The 20,644-nt window shown below is 30.7% G+C and overlaps 4 protein-coding genes across 15 annotated transcripts in view; 2 read left to right on the forward strand and 2 right to left on the reverse strand.

Annotated features, from left to right (window-relative positions):
• LOC411155 (teneurin-a) overlaps positions 1–7,950 on the forward strand; it is a 658,614-nt gene extending 650,664 nt beyond the window's left edge. For all 7 annotated transcript variants that reach the window (XM_006569977.3, XM_006569976.3, XM_006569975.3 and 4 more), the window contains 3 exons: positions 74–3,396; positions 3,479–3,662; positions 3,737–7,950. In XM_006569977.3, the coding sequence (XP_006570040.2) occupies positions 74–3,396; positions 3,479–3,662; positions 3,737–4,698 (4,469 nt within the window). In that variant the 3' untranslated portion in view covers positions 4,699–7,950. The remainder of the gene's footprint in view (positions 1–73; positions 3,397–3,478; positions 3,663–3,736) is intronic.
• Positions 7,951–9,588: 1,638 nt separating this feature from the next.
• On the reverse strand, positions 9,589–12,175 carry LOC102655130 (leukocyte surface antigen CD53-like). Of its 3 annotated transcripts, XM_026441369.1 has the most exons (5): positions 11,905–11,969; positions 11,159–11,285; positions 10,970–11,059; positions 10,192–10,311; positions 9,993–10,122 (listed from the first exon to the last, which is right to left on the reverse strand). In XM_026441369.1, the coding sequence occupies exons 2-5, from the start codon at positions 11,276–11,278 to the stop codon at positions 10,066–10,068; spliced, it is 387 nt and encodes a 128-aa protein (XP_026297154.1). In that variant the 5' UTR covers positions 11,279–11,285; positions 11,905–11,969; the 3' UTR covers positions 9,993–10,065. The 3 variants fall into 3 exon arrangements, with proteins under 3 accessions (XP_026297153.1, XP_026297154.1, XP_026297152.1); XM_026441368.1 differs by having other exon boundaries at positions 9,589–10,311; XM_026441367.1 differs by lacking the exons at positions 9,993–10,122; positions 10,192–10,311; positions 10,970–11,059; positions 11,159–11,285 and adding an exon at positions 11,293–11,630 and having other exon boundaries at positions 11,905–12,175.
• Positions 12,176–12,657: 482 nt separating this feature from the next.
• On the forward strand, positions 12,658–19,391 carry LOC551398 (DNA polymerase delta catalytic subunit). Of its 3 annotated transcripts, XM_623792.6 has the most exons (15): positions 12,658–12,817; positions 13,145–13,256; positions 13,384–13,419; positions 13,848–13,959; positions 14,041–14,213; positions 14,295–14,554; positions 14,625–14,851; positions 14,944–15,110; positions 15,194–15,439; positions 15,530–15,832; positions 15,896–16,366; positions 16,441–16,847; positions 16,931–17,584; positions 17,690–17,812; positions 19,225–19,391. In XM_623792.6, exons 1-14 carry the CDS (start codon positions 12,765–12,767, stop codon positions 17,784–17,786), a joined length of 3,318 nt encoding a protein of 1,105 aa, XP_623795.2. In that variant the 5' UTR covers positions 12,658–12,764; the 3' UTR covers positions 17,787–17,812; positions 19,225–19,391. The 3 variants fall into 3 exon arrangements, with proteins under 3 accessions (XP_623795.2, XP_006570047.2, XP_016768047.2); XM_006569984.3 differs by lacking the exon at positions 13,384–13,419; XM_016912558.2 differs by lacking the exons at positions 12,658–12,817; positions 13,145–13,256 and having other exon boundaries at positions 13,384–13,442.
• LOC724676 (ADP-ribosylation factor-like protein 1) lies at positions 18,895–20,644 on the reverse strand. Of its 2 annotated transcripts, none has more exons than XM_001120141.5 (5): positions 20,464–20,644; positions 20,220–20,319; positions 19,815–19,931; positions 19,590–19,701; positions 18,895–19,363 (listed from the first exon to the last, which is right to left on the reverse strand). In XM_001120141.5, the coding sequence occupies exons 1-5, from the start codon at positions 20,465–20,467 to the stop codon at positions 19,154–19,156; spliced, it is 543 nt and encodes a 180-aa protein (XP_001120141.1). In that variant the 5' UTR covers positions 20,468–20,644; the 3' UTR covers positions 18,895–19,153. The 2 variants fall into 2 exon arrangements, with proteins under 2 accessions (XP_001120141.1, XP_026297151.1); XM_026441366.1 differs by having other exon boundaries at positions 20,439–20,644.

The following is a 20,644-nucleotide window of genomic DNA, read 5'->3' on the forward strand; positions in this document are numbered from 1 at the left end:
TATATCTTCATATAACTTAATAAACTAATTCCTTAACATTATATTATCATTGCTATTTACTTTGTGTTAATAGGAATCGCCATTGCCGCCGATAAGACTATGTACATCGCCGATGGAAGGAATATACGTGCGGTAGATCCTCATGGAATTATTCACACATTAGTTGGACACCACGGACATCACAATCATTGGTCCCCAGCTCCATGCGTTGGTGCTATACCTGCTCATCAAGCCCAATTACAATGGCCAACTGGATTGACCTTAAGCCCTTTGGATGGATCTCTTCATTTCATCGATGACAGGCTTGTTTTGAAACTTACAAGCGATTTAAAAGTTCGCGTAGTAGCTGGAACGCCACTCCATTGCACTAGTAACACCAATAGCAATGGAAACAGTAACGACAGTGATCTAAAAAAAGTAAATTCGACGACAACCACGAGTCCAAAAAAGTCTGACGAAGTACTTGGTTCTGTACTTGCCGTTAGTTTCAGTCCAACTGGTGAACTCTACATAGCAGAAAGCGATTCACACAGGGTGAATTCTATCAAAATTGTAGATAGTTCTGGGAAAATGTCTCATTTTGCTGGACAACAACAAGAAAGGTTGCGTGGTCAGTGTGAATGTAATAATACTACTCCAAGCAGTAAGGATCTGGAAAGTTGTGCATGTACTGATGACACCAGTAGTACAGAAACTTTGCTGTCATCGAATGCTAAATTCACAGCCATTTCTGCTCTGGCTGTGTCACCAGATGGCGTCCTTCATGTGGCTGACCAAGGTAGTCTGCACATTTTAGCTCTGCAACCCTACCTTCCAAATCATGATGAAAGTGGGGAATTCCATATTCCTTTCCCACCATCGAACGAGGTATATGTATTCAATCGTTATGGTCAACATATCTCCACGAAGGATTTAACATCTGGCAAGATTCGTTATTCGTTCTTGTATAGCAAAAACACAAGCTTTGGAAAATTATCTACCGTGACGGATAGTGCCGGAAATAAGATTCAATTCTTGAGGGATTACAGCAGTGTGGTCAGTTCTATAGAAAATACGCAAGATCATAAATCTGAATTGAAGATTTCTGCAGTTGGCTTCTTGGAAAAACTCTCTGAACGAGGAAGAGCTGAAATTGCACTTGCCTATGATGGTTCAACTGGATTATTGACAAGCAGATCAGGGGGTGGTGAAACGTACATCTACAATTATGATAACTTGGGTCGTGTTACTGATGTCATTCTACCTACTGGTGAAAAATTGAAGTTATTCTCGGATCTATCTGACGACGAGGGTCTATTGGTCAAAGTGTCAGCCCCGCTTCAAGCTTTGTCAAAAGGAGACAAGCAAAGAATCGTAGAATTTAAAATGAAAAATGAGAGATCAAAGATGCTAACGATTATTGATGGTACCAAAATCAAGAAAGCGATCGCTTTCACCAACAGCAGTTTAGAGGTTCTCCTTCCTGGTGGTGGTAGAGTGTTAAGTGCAGCAACTACAAAACATCCTCTTCTAGAAGCTGCATTACCAGTCGAGGCTGAAATGTTGCCAATGTGGAGTTATCAGTTGATGTCTCTTGGCGAATTAACCAACACTATGACCACTACGTACAACCTAGTCGGCGATGTTAGCCACTTTCAACAAACATTAAATAGAGAGATTTGGGTGAACGATACACGCGTTATTGGGGTAGAATTCGAACAAGCTTTCAGACGAGAAACTTTCTACGATAAAGCGAGAAATCCACTGCTCACTGTTACCTTCGATCCTGCTGGCTTACCCCTGACTTGGCAACCGCATGAACAAGGTTACAATCTCACAATCACATACGATAGATTCAATCGAATAGAAAGTTGGAAATGGGGTCCATCCGATGAATCTTACGGATACGATCGTCATGGACAATTATCAGAGGTCACTAGTAGTCAGGATGGAACTAAACGATATACCTATAACGATTTCAATGTGCTGTCCAACATTACTCTGGCCAGTGATAGACATTTCACTTTACAATATGATGATGATGGTGGACTACGTCACATTATCCTTCCTTCAGGAACTAAACACTCGTTCTCGTGTCAAACTTCTCTAGGTTTTCTCAGAGTGACGTACACTCCGCCAGGCAGCAGTAGAGCCTATCTCCAACATTATAGTCACGACGGAAATTTGTTACAAACTGTGTTCCCCGGTGATGGAGCTCGTATCGTGTATAGGTACCACACTTCAGGACAACTTGCTGAAGTCGTTCACGGTGATGGAAAGAGTGAAATTAGATATACAGAAAGCGGTTTACCTTCGGAAGTGATTCATTCTGAAAAAGACGTAGAATACAAATGGGATTATCAATATAGCGCTGGTCTATTAGTGGAAGAGCGCATAGATTTCGGTGCAAAGACTGGATTGAGCAATGCAAAGTTTACGTTCGACTATGATTCAAACTTCAGATTGGTAAATGTTCAAGGTAGAATAGGTGGCCAAACTCTTCCAACTCACACCATAGCATATAGTCCCAAAACAGGTATGCTGGAACAAATTGGACAATTCAAAGTAACAAGACCTCAGTCCAACGAGACCACCGTGTTCGATGGAACTGCATTGTTTTCGAGAATTACGGATGACAGATTTTTAGAGACACAAGTGACATTGACAATTCACCAATTAGAGGTTTTCAGAATGGAATTTACACATGATACTCGTGGTCGTATTAATCAGACTAGGACTTATACTCGCAACGTAGCTGTCAATACTTATACCAACGTGAAGAATTACACCTGGGATTGTGACGGCCAATTGACCGGGGTCGAAGCTCAAGAGCCATGGGGATTTAAATACGATGCGAATGGAAACATGTTGTCATTGACATATCGAGGAAACACTATACCTATGGAATACAATAGTATGGATAGGATTGTAAAATTCGGTGAAGGATTGTATAAATATGATAACAGAGGTTTGGTGGTGCAAAATGCTAGAGAGGAAAGATTTAATTATAATGCCAAAGGACTTTTGGTACGTGCTACTAAACGTGGACGCTTTGATGTTCGTTATTATTACGATCATCTGGATCGTTTGGCTACAAGAAAGGATAATTATGGAAACGTTACTCAATTCTTTTATAACAATCAGAAACGTCCTCACGAAGTAAGTCAAATTTATAGCCCAAGGGATGGAAAATTAATGTCATTGGTGTACGACGATAGAGGGCATTTGATTTATGCTCAAGTTTATCGGCACAAATATTATATCGCCACTGATCAGTGTGGAACTCCAATCATGATTTTCAGCCAGTACGGCGAAGGTATCAGAGAAATTATGAGATCACCTTATGGGCATATTGTTTACGACTCGAATCCTTATTTATATTTGCCTGTTGATTTTTGCGGGGGATTGCTAGATCAGGTGAATTGAATTTAATCATAATTATAATTTCGATTGATATGTTCATTTCTTTAAATTCTTTTTTCTTTTTTTTTTAATTTAGGTAACGTCATTAGTGCACATGCCAAACGGTAAAGTTTATGATCCACTGATAGGCCAGTGGATGTCTCCTTTGTGGGAAAACGTTCTCGATAGAGTAGACACACCGACACATCTACATTTATACAGATTCAATGGGAATGATCCTATTGACGTTAGGCACACGGACCGACCAAATCAACCAACTGGTAAGTCTTTCAATTAGCAAACAATTAAAATAAGTATTTTGACTATTTACTTATTGTCTTAATCTTATTTTCAGATCACATATCATGGATGTCGCTTCTTGGATACGATTTGAAGACTCTCGCTCCTCAACTTTTCCCCGACGAACTGCCAGATAGCCTCGTCCCTCCAGCTTTGGGTCCAGGCACTTCCATATTTGGAAAGAAGAAAAGGACCAGGAACCTCGGTGTCCAATCGGGATTTCTAGCCTATATCGCACAAAGGCATTCCGGAGATGCCGTCAGTTTATCAGCACCGCCTCGTTCAGCCCTTAAAAAGGACACCAGCGACCTGATACCAAGCCGTCTGGGTGCAGCCTCGGATCCTCCATTTGGAAAAGGGATTTTAGTATCGAGGACTGCAGATGGCCAAGCAGTAGTGTCCAGCGTGCCAACCGCGAACGCCATCTACGGCGATGTGTTCACATCGGTGTTTAACCGTTCGTACTTTCTACCTTTCACGTTTGTAGTGCACAGTGCGCAACAGGACGCATTTTATTTCGTGAAGGAAGAAACGTGGCGAGCTAGTGAAGATCGTGGTCAGTTGAAACGTTTAGGTGGCCAAGTCAATACAACATTTCACGAGAACGAAAACGGAAGTGGCAGTAGTTCGTTGATAGACGTGAAGATCCACGGTTCCAGTTACATTGTGAATTTGCGTTACGGCACAACTGCCGAGAAAGAGAAACAAAGACTGCTCCATCACGCCAAGGCGACCGCTATTCGCAAAGCCTGGCACAGGGAACGGGAGGCCCTAAAAGCCAACACGCCAACGGCCATCGAGTGGATGGTGGCCGAGCAAGACGAGATTCTGAAATCTGGATCTGCGTCCAATTACGAGGGCGAATACATCCACGATGCACAGTTGTATCCAGAACTCGCGGAAGACCCGTACAACATCCGGTTTACGAAGAAGGCTGTGGATCCGTCTAGTAAAAAACGGCGTAGGAGGAGAGGTGCCCCCACTTGTAAACTTTGGTGGTTGGACAAAATCTGCTAATCTCGTTAAGTTAAACCCGTTCTAAACCAGGGAGTCCTCCTCTCCTAGATACATTCTGTTCTGCCGGGAGAATTGTCCAATCGTTGAAGTAACAGGAATTTCCAAACGAACGACTGAACGAATAAGAAGAGGTCGAAGAATGGATCGAAAGAAAGAAGGAAAGAAAGAAACAAGATTGAGCCGGAGCAGTCCTTCGTATGGAACACTACCGAACACTATCAAAAGAAACAAAAAAAAAAAAAAAAAAAAAAAAGTTTTATACCAAAGTCTATTTGTGTATTTCGAAGATGCCAAAAACATTTAACGTTATATCGATTATATTGTATCGCGATTTAGGGTGTAGTGTGTAAGCATCTCGGAGAAAATTTTTGCCTCCGCGCACGACCGCCATATTGCCATAACTCGCGACTCTTGCGGACTGATAGTATATTATCGTCGTCGGCCATATTAGGGAAATTCGTTATCGATTCGTTCAGGAAGCCTTTCGTTCTTCCGCAACAGTTGCGGAAAACGAAACAAAGAGGTCGTGATCGTTCATTCGTTCATCGTTTCACCTCTTCGCGAGATAAGGAAGACTTCCTTAACGAAGACGATCGTAGAATCACGAAAATTATTGTGCATTCACTATCGTTAACTCGTAACGAATCACTACGTCATTAATTGAAGGAAGAATGAAGGCAGAAAGCAGGGCATTCGTCGTTCGAGCGAATCGAGTGAGAGAAACTAGTCAATATATAGCTTTACATTGACATTATAAACTTTTTCCAATAAGATAAGCATACGAAGCGCGATTAATCATTACGAGAGAAACAAACTTTGTGTATCCATCTATCCATGTTTACACACGCGATACCTTAGTTGTACTTAGGTAATGAGAAAAAGATATAAAAAAAAAAAAAAATTAATAAAAAAGACGACGATTCTATCGAGATAAGACATACAGATAGGAATGAACATAACCTATGTACGGATCGCAAATATAAAAGCGGAAGGAACATGCGCACGCGTATCTCGACAATGAATGGCCCTGTAAATGCTGAGGAAAATCAAGAAGTCCGTCGCTATGCGTAACGATTGATCAGCGTCCAAAGTGTCGATGAAACGATTGCAAGAACGCGAGATGATGGCGAAGTAAGTGGTTCGATCGAGACAGGTGATTAACGTAGCACGTTTCGAGTCGATATTCCGAATTTAGATGGTCGATGGGGCAAAAAAAAAGAGAGAGAGAGAGAGAGAGAGAGAAAATGGCGATGTGTTTAAGGTGTATTATAAAAGTGGTGCTTTTCCATGCAAAGAAAGAAATTATCGGTGCAACATTCGACAAATGAGCGTGACTAATTAAAAGAATGTCGATGTACACGACACACAATTCACACACACACGTACACTGCATAGCGTGGCTAAGGTATTTTTAACGATGGATGTATCCTACCCACTTCCCCTACTTAGCGCTAGCGACCATTTCCTCGAGATGTCGCGTCGCATATGATTTGTTGTTCAAAAGGAAGAGAGAGAAAGAGAGAGAGAAAGTGAGTGAGTGAGTGAGCGAGTAAATGAAAGAAAGAGAGAGAAAGAGAGAATTATCGTGGAATGATCAATAAAAATACAATAAATAAAGATCTATCGTCGTTTCGTTTTCTGCAATTGGAATGAATTGACCAGAAGGAAATGTCGAGAGATCCAATTAATATCAATCTGTTTAAATTATAATTGAAAATGAAGGAAAGTGTGAAAATGTGAAAAATGCGTGGGAGAGAAAGAGAAGGACAGAGAATAAACTCCATTATCGATAATAATACGTATACATGAGATATTATTGCATATTTGTGCTTGCTGGATATGAATAACGGAACGTTAACTATGTTTCTTCGCCGAGTACTAAGTGTGTATATCTAAATTTAATGCTCGACAGCATCGATCGATTTTATGTTGTATACTGAACGCCATGTAGGTACATCTATGTAAAAATATTATTTAGCACCAATTCCCGCTAAAATCCTCACCTTTAAAACAAAATTGCCCAATTAGCAATTTACCGCCTGCTCCACACCTTATAGCGTCCGAATTTATCTCATCCCCCATCCTTTTTATCCCCACTCCGTCCTTTCTTAAGTGTTCTTTGTTCCATTCGTTTCCACCTAAATCTTTCCCGCGATTCTTTTTCTCGATCTCTTCATTTTGCAATTTATCCCAAATGTTTCTTCTGAACATTTATCATCGAATATATATTTTATGAATATGGCTTTAGACGGCGCCGTTCTTAAAATGGATAGATAGGACAATTATCTTGTCTGAATAAATGAGAAAACGATTAAAAAAAAAACGTTTTAAAAAAAAAAATTTCCTTACACGCTGAATGTATAAACAAAGACAAAAAAAAAAGAATACAAAATATATAAATATATAAAATAAAGAGAAAGAGAAAAAAGAGAAAAGAGATTATATAAGAAAAGCTTCGTAACGTGTATTTTTGACTCGAGCAAGTATTTAGAACTGCATTGAACACCAAAAAAATTCTTCAAACTCTGGGGTCCAAAAACAAGCTGTCTTAATTAGAGAGATTAAAATTTAATATTCCTTCTTTTAATTCTTTTTCTTTTCCAATTTTCCAGTGTAATTTTTTAAATACGTTAAAAAAAATATTTTTCCGCGATTGTACATAACCTATAATTAACCTATCTTCTTATCTCTCCGTCAATTTTTCTTCGACTGTGACGGCGAAAGGATCAATATTATATAATTCACGCGATAATGGACCCTGAGACAATTGATGATCGAAACTACAGCTTCTATTTTGTGGACAATTTAAAAATTCCACACTTGATCCTTACCTCCCCACCTTACCTCCCGATTCCCTCCACCCCGATTCATTCGTATAATCTATATATTATACCGTGTATAATCGTTGAATCGGCAAATGGCGTTCAAAAAAATTAACTATTTTTCAAAAATGACTGAAGAAGTATCGAGTGTCAAATTATTAGAATGGATCTGGTCGACGCAAGTTGATCGGCGGATTCAAAAAAAAAAAAAGGCGGATTCAACGTGCAGGGTCGCGAGAACTCAATTAAACTGTTCGAGTTTATCTTGATTAGTATCAAAAAAAGTAAAAAAAAGAAAAAAAAAGAAATATGGAATGAAATGGGGGGAAAAAAAAAAAAAACAAAACAAGTGAACAGATTCGCTCTCTTAACTTCCGTGAAGTTTCGTCTCGTTTCACTGAAAACTTTCTATAAGAGAAAAAAAAAAAAAGAGAAATGAATATGTAACTTCGAAGTATTCGACTGAGGAGTTAACGCGCGAGCATATTTATAAATACGAGTATAAATATAAATATATAAATATACATATAAAAAATATATATATATATATATAAATATAAATACTTCTGGAATTAACGGGGTAGAAAAAGCTCGAACGAAATATGAATCATTACTATTATTATCGCATTATTAATTATCATTACGGTGCAAAGAAGACACAGATTGTATGGGAAATGATCGCGAAATGTCTTTATTAAATAGTTATGGCCGAGCTAGCTGAATCCGTCGGACCACATGAGGTGTACTCGATTCTCGCAAAGTGAACTTCGTCCTTGGATTATATACTAAAAATGACGAAGTTGAGATCAGGAAGAGTACAGAAATTTGAGTATATGAAATGATCTATCGAGAAAGAGAGAGAAAGAGAGAAAGAGAGAGAGAGAGAGAGAGAGAGAAAAGAATGAAAGAAAAATTGGAGAGAATGTATGTGCGTGAAAGATGAGGAGAATGAATGCGCAATCAGTCATGCTACAGCTACTACGACCACTACCCTAAGTAGATTATGCTACTTCGCCGCTGATCTAATTGTTTACTGTCACGTGTTGCTGTAAACCTAAACTAACGATACGATATATTTTATTTATATAATCTAATCGACTGTATTTATTGTAAATAGTCACGATGTTTGCTATGATATAATATATCTGTAATTGGATGGAACTTGCCTGGAAAAAAACTGCGCCCACAGCCCTGTCCTCTGATCAATGTCTCTCTATACACGTACACACACACACATACCCAGACACACACATCAGACTGGTGCATGTGCCTCCTCGACACATGTAACACGTAACACGTATGCGGATACAGAAGTATGTAAGTAGGTATTATATGTATATGTATACAGTAACACCTGGTTAAACGTCCTTGTCGAATCGAATTCACGTGGAATGGAAATTCTATTATCGATTTATTAAAATTTATTCCAGAGTTTATATAAAAAAAAAAAATTATAAATTCCAAAGGAAATTTCAAATAATACGAAATAAACAATTACTTAATTATGTGAGTAATATAAGATAGAGTTTATTTTAATTATATTTAACTTTTAAATATTATAATGAAATACCTACTTATAAGAGAAATAATGATGATACTGAATTCTTACATTCTTCAGTTTTATTTTTCATTGCTTAGTCCAAAGAAATAAGTATTAAGCTGAAGAAATTTATATTTGATGACGAGTCCGTCGATAATCTGGGAAATAACATATTAGATTATTACTTTTTGCAATTTATTATAATTAATAAATAATTAATAATAAAAAAGATAAAGAATATAATTTCTATGAAGAAAAAAAAGAATGGACACTTATCCAGGGATTACTGTACATGATTATGATAAGAGATAATTCGTGGGTTAAAAAAAAAAAATAAGAAGTGCAAAGCACACGTGCTGCTCGCGTAGGCCCTCGTGTGACGATGGGAGAGATAAAGACAAAAGATATACTCTGTATCGCGTTCGACGAATTATTACGATGTCAATATTTCGCGTCGCATAATATAATAACGGCGAGATTATTCTCGTTTAAACTTTGCCTACTATTATTAATATTACGATCAATTTCGGTAAATTCGGTGTGCAATACAAAAAGCCCATTTTCGAGGATGAAAGCGAACGATGGTCAGACAATTTTTATAAACTTATTATTATTTTCATCCGTATCGCGCGATGAAAAGAAAATTTTTCAACGACTGCCATCTCGAACTGCCATCCATCGATCGATGGTTCCATTTATTAGAGAAAGAGAGAGAGACAGAAAGAAACGAAATTTTTTTCGAAACAAATTCCGTTGTCGTACACGTGTGTCGCGAAAACCCAACCAGCATGTCCAGTAACAATTACAATATTACTATCATAAGTACAATATATTAAGTGTTTTCAGAAAATATATGATCTATATATGATAATAAAAGCGGGAAAACGTTTTATAGTTTGTTATTCTCTCATCTACGAGTCATTGATCCTCGTTCACCTTCGTCTCATTCCGAATAAAATATTTTGTTTTGCGTGTGTTCTGATGTTTTTTTTTTGATTTCGAACTTCAATCTTCTTTCTTCATTTTAGCAAGTATACAGAGCACGAGAAGAAAACTCATTAACTGAAATGAAAAGTCAATTGAAATGTTTTTGAACTGTCTACATTCGATGGGAGGAATCGTTCGACTCACTGTAGTTATAAAAATCAACAGCACGGACATACTAATCGTGTGCATATGAGACTTGAGTAATAACACAGCGTTTTTTAGACATCCTGATTTATAAGATACCGCTTCCGTCATTTGTAAACACTATAAACAATTTTTTTTTTTTTATAAATTTAATAAGAGGAAGAGAAGTAAAAATATCAGATTTTGTTTTAAACAAATGATTTCTTATCAAACAATAAATAACATATTATTGTAAAAATTTGGATATGTGGATAACTATTGCAAAATTCGTAATTCGTAGTTTAATACGGAAAGATTAATATCATAATTATTAAAAATGCTTCATAGTTGATACATGACATTTTACAATTACAAACATTAAGAGTCATTCTGCAATAATTCAAGGGTATGTAAAGTCAATTCATATAATTCAAAAATATATAATTTGTATTAATTTGTTGAAAAACAAAAAAATTTTCAATAATTATTATCAATAATGGTAAAAGATAGTTTGAAGTTTATTTGACTACTTTTTATGACCTTTCATAATTAAGTATGATAAATCATTTAACTTTTATATAAAAAAATATATATTATTAATATAGGAGCAAATATAGGAGAAAAATATATATTATTAACACAATATTAAAAAACTTTTTTGATTAAATATTTTCCTGATATCTTTCAATTTTAAAATCAATTCGTATATATTACGGGTCATATTCATATCAGGTACTTCATATGAAAATCAATACTAATGTATGTATTTAAGGAACTATTTATAAACAAAAAAAATTACTTCTTCGATAGATCCGAGACAACAACTCTTCGGAATATCAACACGATACTTGGTCCAGTCCTTTGCGGATTTTATTCCACAACACTTTAACTAAAATATAATTTTTTTAAGAACTAATTTTTAAAACAAGAAAGTCCAGTTAAAATCTTTCAGAGACATCTTGAGGTAAGTATAAGAAACTGATCTTACATATCTGTGGGTATTGTCCCAAGCTTCTCTACTCAAGGATGAGGAATGATAGTTTTCGATGGCGGCGCTCATGTCGTCCTGAATTCTTTTGGTAATTTTTTCGAAAATCCAAAAACTCATTATGGCGCTGATAAATATAATGCATAGAAATATCGAATAACAAATACCATACTGTAATAAAATAGCTCTTTAAATTTCTTTTTTTTTAATTGAATAACATTTAATATATATATCGGAAGGAAAGAACATATAACAAGCTTGTAATTATTAATTTATTATCAAAACCTACAATGTTCAAGAATTTTCTTCTTCTTCGAAGTAAACCAAGAATTCCCAATAATGATACTAATGAGGCAATTAAACTTATAAATAATAATATTGTAATAAAAAAGTGTTGATCTATCAATCTTAACATTATTCTACTATCTGTGAAAATCCATGTAGAGGTTACAATGCCAACAATGCCTGCAAGCTTTAATTAATTTATATAAAGTTATGTGAGAATTATTTAAATAAATATATAAAAATCAATAAAAATATTTAAAAAGGTATTTATTTTTACAATTTTATTCAAAAATTCTAAAAAATATTAAATGAATTAAAATTGTTGTAATAAACGATTTCTTAAAATTATATTTACGTAATTATAATTCATAAATTAAGTAAAAAAAAAACTTAATACAAATTCATTTGTCAATATATTAAAAATTTACTATTAATTATATTATAATAATCTATTTACTTACAAATGTTACAATATTAATTATCAAAAAAGTCACTTGAATACATCGTTGCAGTACGCCATTATGCGAAAATTTTTGAAAATGTGTTCCTAAAAAATGTGAATATTTATCGGTAGATCCAGTTACATTACTATCAGTGACGTCCTTATCATCATCCGTTTCCGTTTCATTTTCATTTTCATTATTTCTCTGGTCTGATGTACGGGAAAAAAATTTATTCCAATTCATTGATACGGTATAATCAGAATGTAGTTAAAATAAGTGAATAAAAATTACTAAGAAATGATAACAATTTGTTATTTTAATTTGTTATTTAAATATTAAATTAAAATTACATTTTTATATATCATTAATAAGCTAAGTTTTATATCAATCAAATTATATTATTATATTTATATTAGTATTTATTTTATGGTATAATAAAATGACTTTATTTTATGGATATTTTTTTAATATTTATATACAAATGTATTATTATGCAATTTTATTTATTTCGAATATTTTTACTAGAATATTTAAAATTTTTTAATAGTAATTTTTTTTTAATAATAGATGTGATTTTTTCACTAAATATTTATAATAACATTTTTATTTTTTAAATTAAAAATAATAACAATTTTTTAAAAATTTTATTTAAATAAATTTGAAAATGAAAATTGTATCTTTAATAATTTATTAAAAATTTGAAAGCTATTTATTTTTCAATATTAACAACTTGTAATGTAATTTTAATAAGTAATGAAAATAACTAGATATTGAAATATTTTCGCGCCATTTCTATATATGCTCTCAGCATTTATCAGTTATCAATATTTATCAAAATATTCGTATTTAATAAGTCATTTGAGATATAATAAAATAAAATGAATAAAAGACAATTTTCAACATCTTCTACTGCAAAAAAGGCAAAATATCGGTAAATATTTACAATATTTGCTAATAAATTTGTTTTAACCTTATTTTATTGTTATAAATTTACATTTCTTTTATTAAATTATTAAAAAAAATTGTATTGAGATAAATTTAATTTACATATTGTTTTTTATATATAATTAATACATATGTCACAAATAATTAAATAAAAAGAATTAATATTATATCTTTCATATTATATCTTTCAATTTTTGTATGTAAATATACATATGTTATATTTATTGTTTTATATTTTTTATTACTATTTTATTTATATATTTTTATTATTACTTATTATTATTACTAAACTTTTAATATATTTTTTATTTAGTAATAGAGATGAAGATGACGATGATTATCCTGGTTCATTTGAAGCAGAATTGGCTACTATGGATGAAATGGAAGATGAATTTGGAAATACTATATCCCAAGTTATTGAAGAGGTATATAAATATTATATCAATTATATTTATTAAATAAAAATTATAATATGAAATTTTTTTTGACAAAAGTTTGTATTAATAATTTTATGTAAGATAATTTTATATCATTAATATTTTATTATTTTAGCCAATTCCTGTGCAATTAAATAAAACATCAAAAGCAGTGAGTTAATGAATGTAACAAAAGTATGTTTTATAATAAAATCATATTCATTAAATATATTATTGCATAAACATTACATAAACATAAACATTGCATAAACATTACAAGACATATTAACATATTAATTTCCAGTTTTTTTTATTTTATATATATTTCATTATATATTTTTATGTATATTATGATTTATTTTTTTTAATGCAACTTAATATATTCATAATATATTCATATTTTATATTCATAAAAAATTAAATTTAATTCACATATTTAATATCATGGAAGTTATCTTTCATTCATTGACTTATTTTTAATTTGCTTTTAAATGCTTTTTTTATTACGCATATTTTTTTGTTCTTTTATCATATATTATTTTATATGTTATATAGCATATCTTTTTGAGTAATTATTCATTTTTAATAAATTTTCATTAGGGTCCTGAACAAGAAAATACATCTTCAAAATGGAGTAGGCCTCCACCTCCAGAGTTAAATCCACAGAAAGACGCATTAATTTTTCAACAAATAGAAATTGATCATTATAGTGGTAAATAATACTATAATCAAAATAATACTATCAACAAAATCTATTCTAGCTCTTAAAATTAATATAAAATTTTTTTTCAAGGTATACCATTACCTGGAATGCCAGGTAGTAATATGCCTCCTGTACCAATAATGAGAATGTTTGGTGTTACAGAATTAGGAAATTCAGTTTGTTGTCATGTACATGGTTTTAGTCCTTATTTATATGTTATAGCACCAACAAATTTTAATGATCATCATTGTAAATTATTTAAGGTATGTAATTTCAAAAATCAATATATATCAGTATATTTTAAACAAATATCACAAATTATTTTATTGTAACATATTATTTAGGAGGCTTTAGATAAAGCAATATTAAAAGATATGAGATCCAATCCAGAAAACATTCAGATAGCTGTATTAGCTGTTGAACGAGTATTTAAACAAAATATGTATGGATATACAGGAGATGAGAAATCATTATTTTTAAAAATTACATTAGCACTTCCAAGATTAGTATCACGTTGTAAGAAAATAGTTGAAGAAGAGACTATTTTATCTGAATTTAAGCATCAATATACTGCTTTTGAAAGCAATATTGATTTTGATATTAGGTGTGCATTTGAATTATATCTTTCACTTTTTAATTTTAATTTTTTCTAAACAAATAATTATTTATTTAAGATTTATGGTTGATACATCAGTAGTTGGATGTTCATGGATTGAATTACCACCTAAAACTTGGAAACTTCGACAACATTTTGGACACAATTTACCATTAACTGCAAGATGTCAGTTAGAAGTTGATGTTGCATGGGATACTTTTATTGCACATGCTCCACAAGGAGAATGGTCAAAAATTGCTCCATTTAGAATTCTTAGTTTTGATATTGAATGTGCAGGACGCAAAGGTAAAAATTCACTTTTTAACTAGACAAATTTTTTTTTTATATGATACATAATTTACTTAATTATAATTTATATAATTTTAATATAAATATAGGTATATTTCCCGAACCAAATCATGATCCAGTGATACAAATTGCTAATATGGTAATAAAACAAGGAGAATCAGAACCATTTTTACGAAATATTTTTACCCTTGACACTTGTGCACCAATTGTTGGTTGTCAAGTTTTAAGTTTTGAAACAGAACATAAAATGTTAGAAGTATGACTTTATTATTTTAAATTTAACTTTGCATTAATCATATTGAAAATCAACCAATACATATTATATTTTATTTTTCTTAGAAATGGGCTGATTTTGTGAGGCAATTAGATCCTGATATTTTTACAGGATATAACATAAATAATTTTGATTTTCCTTATTTAATTAATCGAGCAAATCATCTTAATGTACGAGATTTCTATTTTCTTGGTCGAATAAAAAATATAAAATCTGTAATTAAAACTCAAGTACTTCAAAGCAAACAAATGGGTCGTCGTGAAAATAAATCTATTAATTTTGAAGGAAGAGTTCCATTTGATTTATTGCTGGTAAAATAAATTATCCTTAGAATTATTAATTATAAACTTGTATAATAATAAATGATTGTATAATAATATTTATGATTATATTTTTATTAGGTATTGGTTAGAGATTATAAATTAAGATCTTATACTTTAAATGCTGTCTCTTATCATTTTTTACAAGAACAAAAAGAAGATGTTCATCATAGTATTATCACAGATTTACAAAATGGTAATGCACAAACACGTCGAAGACTTGCTGTTTATTGTTTGAAGGATGCCTATTTACCACTTAGATTGTTGGATAAGTTAATGTGTATTTTCATTTATATGGAAATGGCAAGAGTTACTGGAGTTTCCATATCTAGTTTATTAACACGAGGTCAACAAATTAAAGTTGTTTCACAGTTATTGAGAAAGGTTAATAACAATAATAAACTAGATAACTCCAATTAAAATTCTACTAAAGATATTTAATTTCAGACTCGAGAAAAAGACTATTTAATGCCAGTGCATCGAGTTCAAGCTAGTGATGAACAATTTGAAGGAGCAACAGTTATAGAACCAAAACGTGGATATTATAATGATCCTATTGCAACTTTAGATTTTAGCTCTCTATATCCTAGTATTATTATGGCTCACAATTTATGTTACACAACATTGATAAAATACGACAAGCAGGCTAAAAACAATATTCAATCAGATAATATTACTATAACTCCTAATGATTCGAAATTTGTCAAAGTTAACATCAGAAAAGGAATTCTTCCAGAAATTTTAGAAAATCTTTTGTCAGCTAGAAAAGCGGCAAAAGCTGAACTAAAAAAAGAAACTGATCCATTGAAACAAAAAGTTTTAGATGGTAGACAATATGCTTTAAAAGTATCTGCTAATTCTGTGTATGGTTTTACTGGAGCACAAATGGGAAAACTACCATGTTTGGAAATATCTGCAGTAGGATTTTAATATTTAAACTTTTTAGTAAATTATATTATTTTACACATATAATAAAAAACACTAATTTTCAGAGTGTCACTGCATATGGACGTAATATGATAGAACAAACAAAACAGGAAGTAGAAGAACAATACTGCATTTCCAAAGGATATAAAAATAATGCAATGGTCGTATACGGTGATACTGATTCTGTTATGATTAAATTTGGTGTGAAAACGGTAGAAGAAGCTATGGAACTTGGTAGAGAAGCAGCGGAATACGTATCCTCAAAATTTTTAAAGCCAATAAAACTGGAATTTGAAAAAGTATATTTTCCATATTTGTTAATTAATAAAAAACGTTACGCCGGTCTATATTTTACTCGTCCAGACAAATATGATAAAATGGATTGCAAAGGTCTAGAAACTGTACGAAGAGATAATTGTCCATTAGTAGCAAATATGATGAATACTTGTTTACAAAAATTACTTATTGACAGGTAATAATATATTTATATAATAAAATAAGAGTATTCAATCTGTTATATTTATGCATTTTTTTTTTTTTTTTTTTTTTTTATAGAAATCCCAGTGATGCTATGAATTATGCAAAACAAATTATAAGTGACCTTTTATGTAATCGTATAGATATTTCTCAGTTAGTAATTACAAAAGAATTAACTAAAACGGATTATGCAGCTAAACAAGCACATGTTGAATTAGCAGCAAAAATGAAAAAACGAGATGCTGGAAATGCACCAAAACTTGGTGATAGAGTACCATATGTTTTTATACGAGCAGCCAAAGGCACACCAGCTTATCAAAAAGCAGAAGATCCAATTTATGTCTTAGAAAATAACATTCCTATAGATACAAATTATTATTTAGAAAATCAATTAGCTAAACCACTAGTACGTATTTTTGAACCAATCCTTGGTGAAAAAGCTGAATCACTTTTATTGAAAGGAGATCATACACGTACAAAATCTGTTGCTACATCAAAAGTTGGTGCTTTGTCTGCATTCACACGTAAAAAAGAAGTATGCTTAGGTTGCAAAGCCGTTCTTGTACCGGAAAGAGAGAAAATGGCATTATGTAAATATTGCGAACCAAAAGAAGCAGAATTATATCAAAATGAATTGTATCATGGTAGAAAATTAGAAGAAAGGTTTTGTAGATTATGGACAGAATGTCAAAGATGCCAGGGAAGTCTTCATCAAGAAGTATTATGCACAAAGTACGCTTTTTAAACAAAAAAAACTGAAAAATATCATATATTTTTATTAAATTAGGATAATTATGAGAATATAATAATATTAAATTTAATATTATATCTTTTCAGTCGTGATTGCCCAATATTTTATATGAGAAAGAAAGTTCAAATGGAACTAGATAAGCAAATGAAACAAATTGAAAGATTTGGAATTCCATCATGGTAATATCAATAAATAAGTAAACATGATAGGTATGTTTTTATACATGTTATTGATTCATACAAAAAAGATAATTTTAAAATAAATATATGTATAAATCAAACTAAGAGCAATACCAATACTGAAAACTAGGATAAAACACAAATATTGTATTATTAATATAAAATATTTAATCTTTTTTTGTATTTTTTTACAAATTATACATAAAAAAATGGATAAATTCATATAATAATATAATTTAATATAACATATATTTTTTATTATATATAAATTGAAATTTTTTTCTATATATATAGATACATTTTAAAAATTCAAAAATTATATAAATCAATCTTATTAATTAGAATGAATAATTAAAATACAATTAGTAATTGCGAAATATTTATTATGAAATAGTATTTATATAGATTTTAAATACATAAATTAGTTATCAAACTTTAGTACATTGCTCAAGAAATTTATTTGAATAATTAATACTTAATTAGAATTTAATATTTGGTATTAAAATTAAATAATTCAATATTAAATAAAAATAATGAAATATATTTCTTACTTTTGTCAAATGTTAAATACGATTGAAATATTAAATGTTTTTGTACGGCAGTATTATTATACTTAACAAATTTATAAATATCATTTAAGATATTGTGCTTCAATTTTACACAAAATCTTTTTGTTTTCTATGTTGTTGTTGTTTTTTTTTTTTTTTTTTTTTTTTTTGTATAAAAAAGAACATTTTACATATGTACCTTAACATTATATGAATGAAATTAAACCAATTACATATATTTACAAAACTATTCACACAGTATGTCAAAATAGTGACACTTCAAATGATTTCCAATTTTACTGTAATATTTATAAATAATTTTTTTGATTAATAATAAAAAGTGATATATTTATATTAATATACATTACACTTTTTTTACACTTATTGTTTGCCAATATAATATTAAATTTATAATTTTTAAAAAAATTTAATAAAAGGGCCGATAAAGTTTATATTGTTTATATAATAATAAAAGTCCAAAAGATGCTGTAATATTAAGAAATAATAAAAATTGCACATAAAGAATACAGCAATGATTAAATCATATAAAAAAAAATATTTAAATTGAATAAATCTTTGTTTATTGTTCATTTAAACTTCTATAGAAAGATAAAATTTTTTTTTATTTTTATTCCCTGTTTCACATTATGAAATTATAAATATCGTTTTTCGATGAAATTCGATTAAATAAGACTATTTAAAATATAATTATAATAAATAAACGGAATAAAGTGTCCAGCTTTGCGTGGCTTGTTGAATTTGACAGTCATATGACTAGTCTTCTTAATAAGGCTTAGGTAAAAAAATTTCTTAATAATATTAATCATTTTCTACTTTGCAGTGCATTTGATAACCAGTCCATTGCTTGATCAAGACCTTCACCTTTTGTTGCAGATGTTTTGAAAATTTGGAACGTTCTATTTTTAAGAGCATCTAATCCAAGAGCCTGATGAACTTCTGCTACACTTAAACATCCTGCCATATCTTGCTTATTTGCCAAAACCACTAAAATGGCACCTTGCAGTTCTTCTTCCTGAACATATACAAATATTATATATACATTTATATATTAATGATATAAGAATATATTTTAAAATTAAAAAATTATAAATTATATTTTGTATATTAAGAACACTTCATATTGTTAATATCACTTTCATATCAAATTATTCATACATTGTTATTTAATAAAATCTAATTACAGACAAAGTATTTAAAATTATTGATAGTCTTTTATGTTAGCAACATAAAGTACTTACTCTCAACATATAAATTAATTCATCTTTTGATATGCCTATCCTATCTTTATCTGCCGAATCCACAACATAAATTATTGCATCTGTATTTGAATAATAACACCTCCAATATGGTCTGTAAATTTAAAATATAAGATTTAAAATATAGATTAAATTAAAATAAGATAATTAAAGTAAAACTAAATACAATAAAATAAAAAATATTTTTAATTTATATCTATTACATACCTTATACTAGTTTGACCTCCTAGATCCCATACTTGAAATTTTAAATTTTTATATGTGACCTGTTCTACATTAAATCCTATAGTAGGTATTGTTGTAACCACTTCACCAACCTGCAATCTAGTAGATATAATATTGAAAACAATTTCACATGCATATTATTTTACATCTAATAGCTTTAAATTGTTATGACACATATAAATAAATTGTTATGACATATTAAATGTATAAACATATATTTAATTATTGGTTATAAACATTCAAACATAAGATATGAACCATTCATGCAAACAAAGATGAGTAAATAATTAATTATAACGTCATATCAAGCTTTAAACATATTAAAACATATATATTAAAACATAAACTGTCAAGCGAAATATAGAAAAGTGTCAATGTGAAATACACCTGTACAAGATTGTAGTTTTTCCGGCTCCATCCAAGCCTAAAATTAAAATTCGCATTTCCCGGCTACCGAGTAAATTACGAAAATAACTGAGTAATCCTCCTAGAAAGACAAAAGAGTCGAAATTACATATAAATATATTTCGAAAAAACTAGATGAATCGTCCACCGATTAGATTTATATTCACTGGATAGATTCAGTGTGATTTCGGGAACATGTACCTTCATGAATTATCACACAACTCACCCATATCGATCACGTATTATTTCCAATTCATATAGTATAAATTAAAGTTTATTGTCAAATATAAGAATCACAATTGTATCTAAGTAACCGGGGCGCACACCCCTTTAACTGTCCACGGATGCAGTTCGCTTCAGATCACTTGCTGACTTGTATCGTTATCGTTAGTCGAACTCATATGAAG

This window comes from Apis mellifera, linkage group LG6, assembly GCF_003254395.2.
Source record: "Apis mellifera strain DH4 linkage group LG6, Amel_HAv3.1, whole genome shotgun sequence".
In the NCBI taxonomy this organism is placed as follows: domain Eukaryota; kingdom Metazoa; phylum Arthropoda; class Insecta; order Hymenoptera; family Apidae; genus Apis; species Apis mellifera.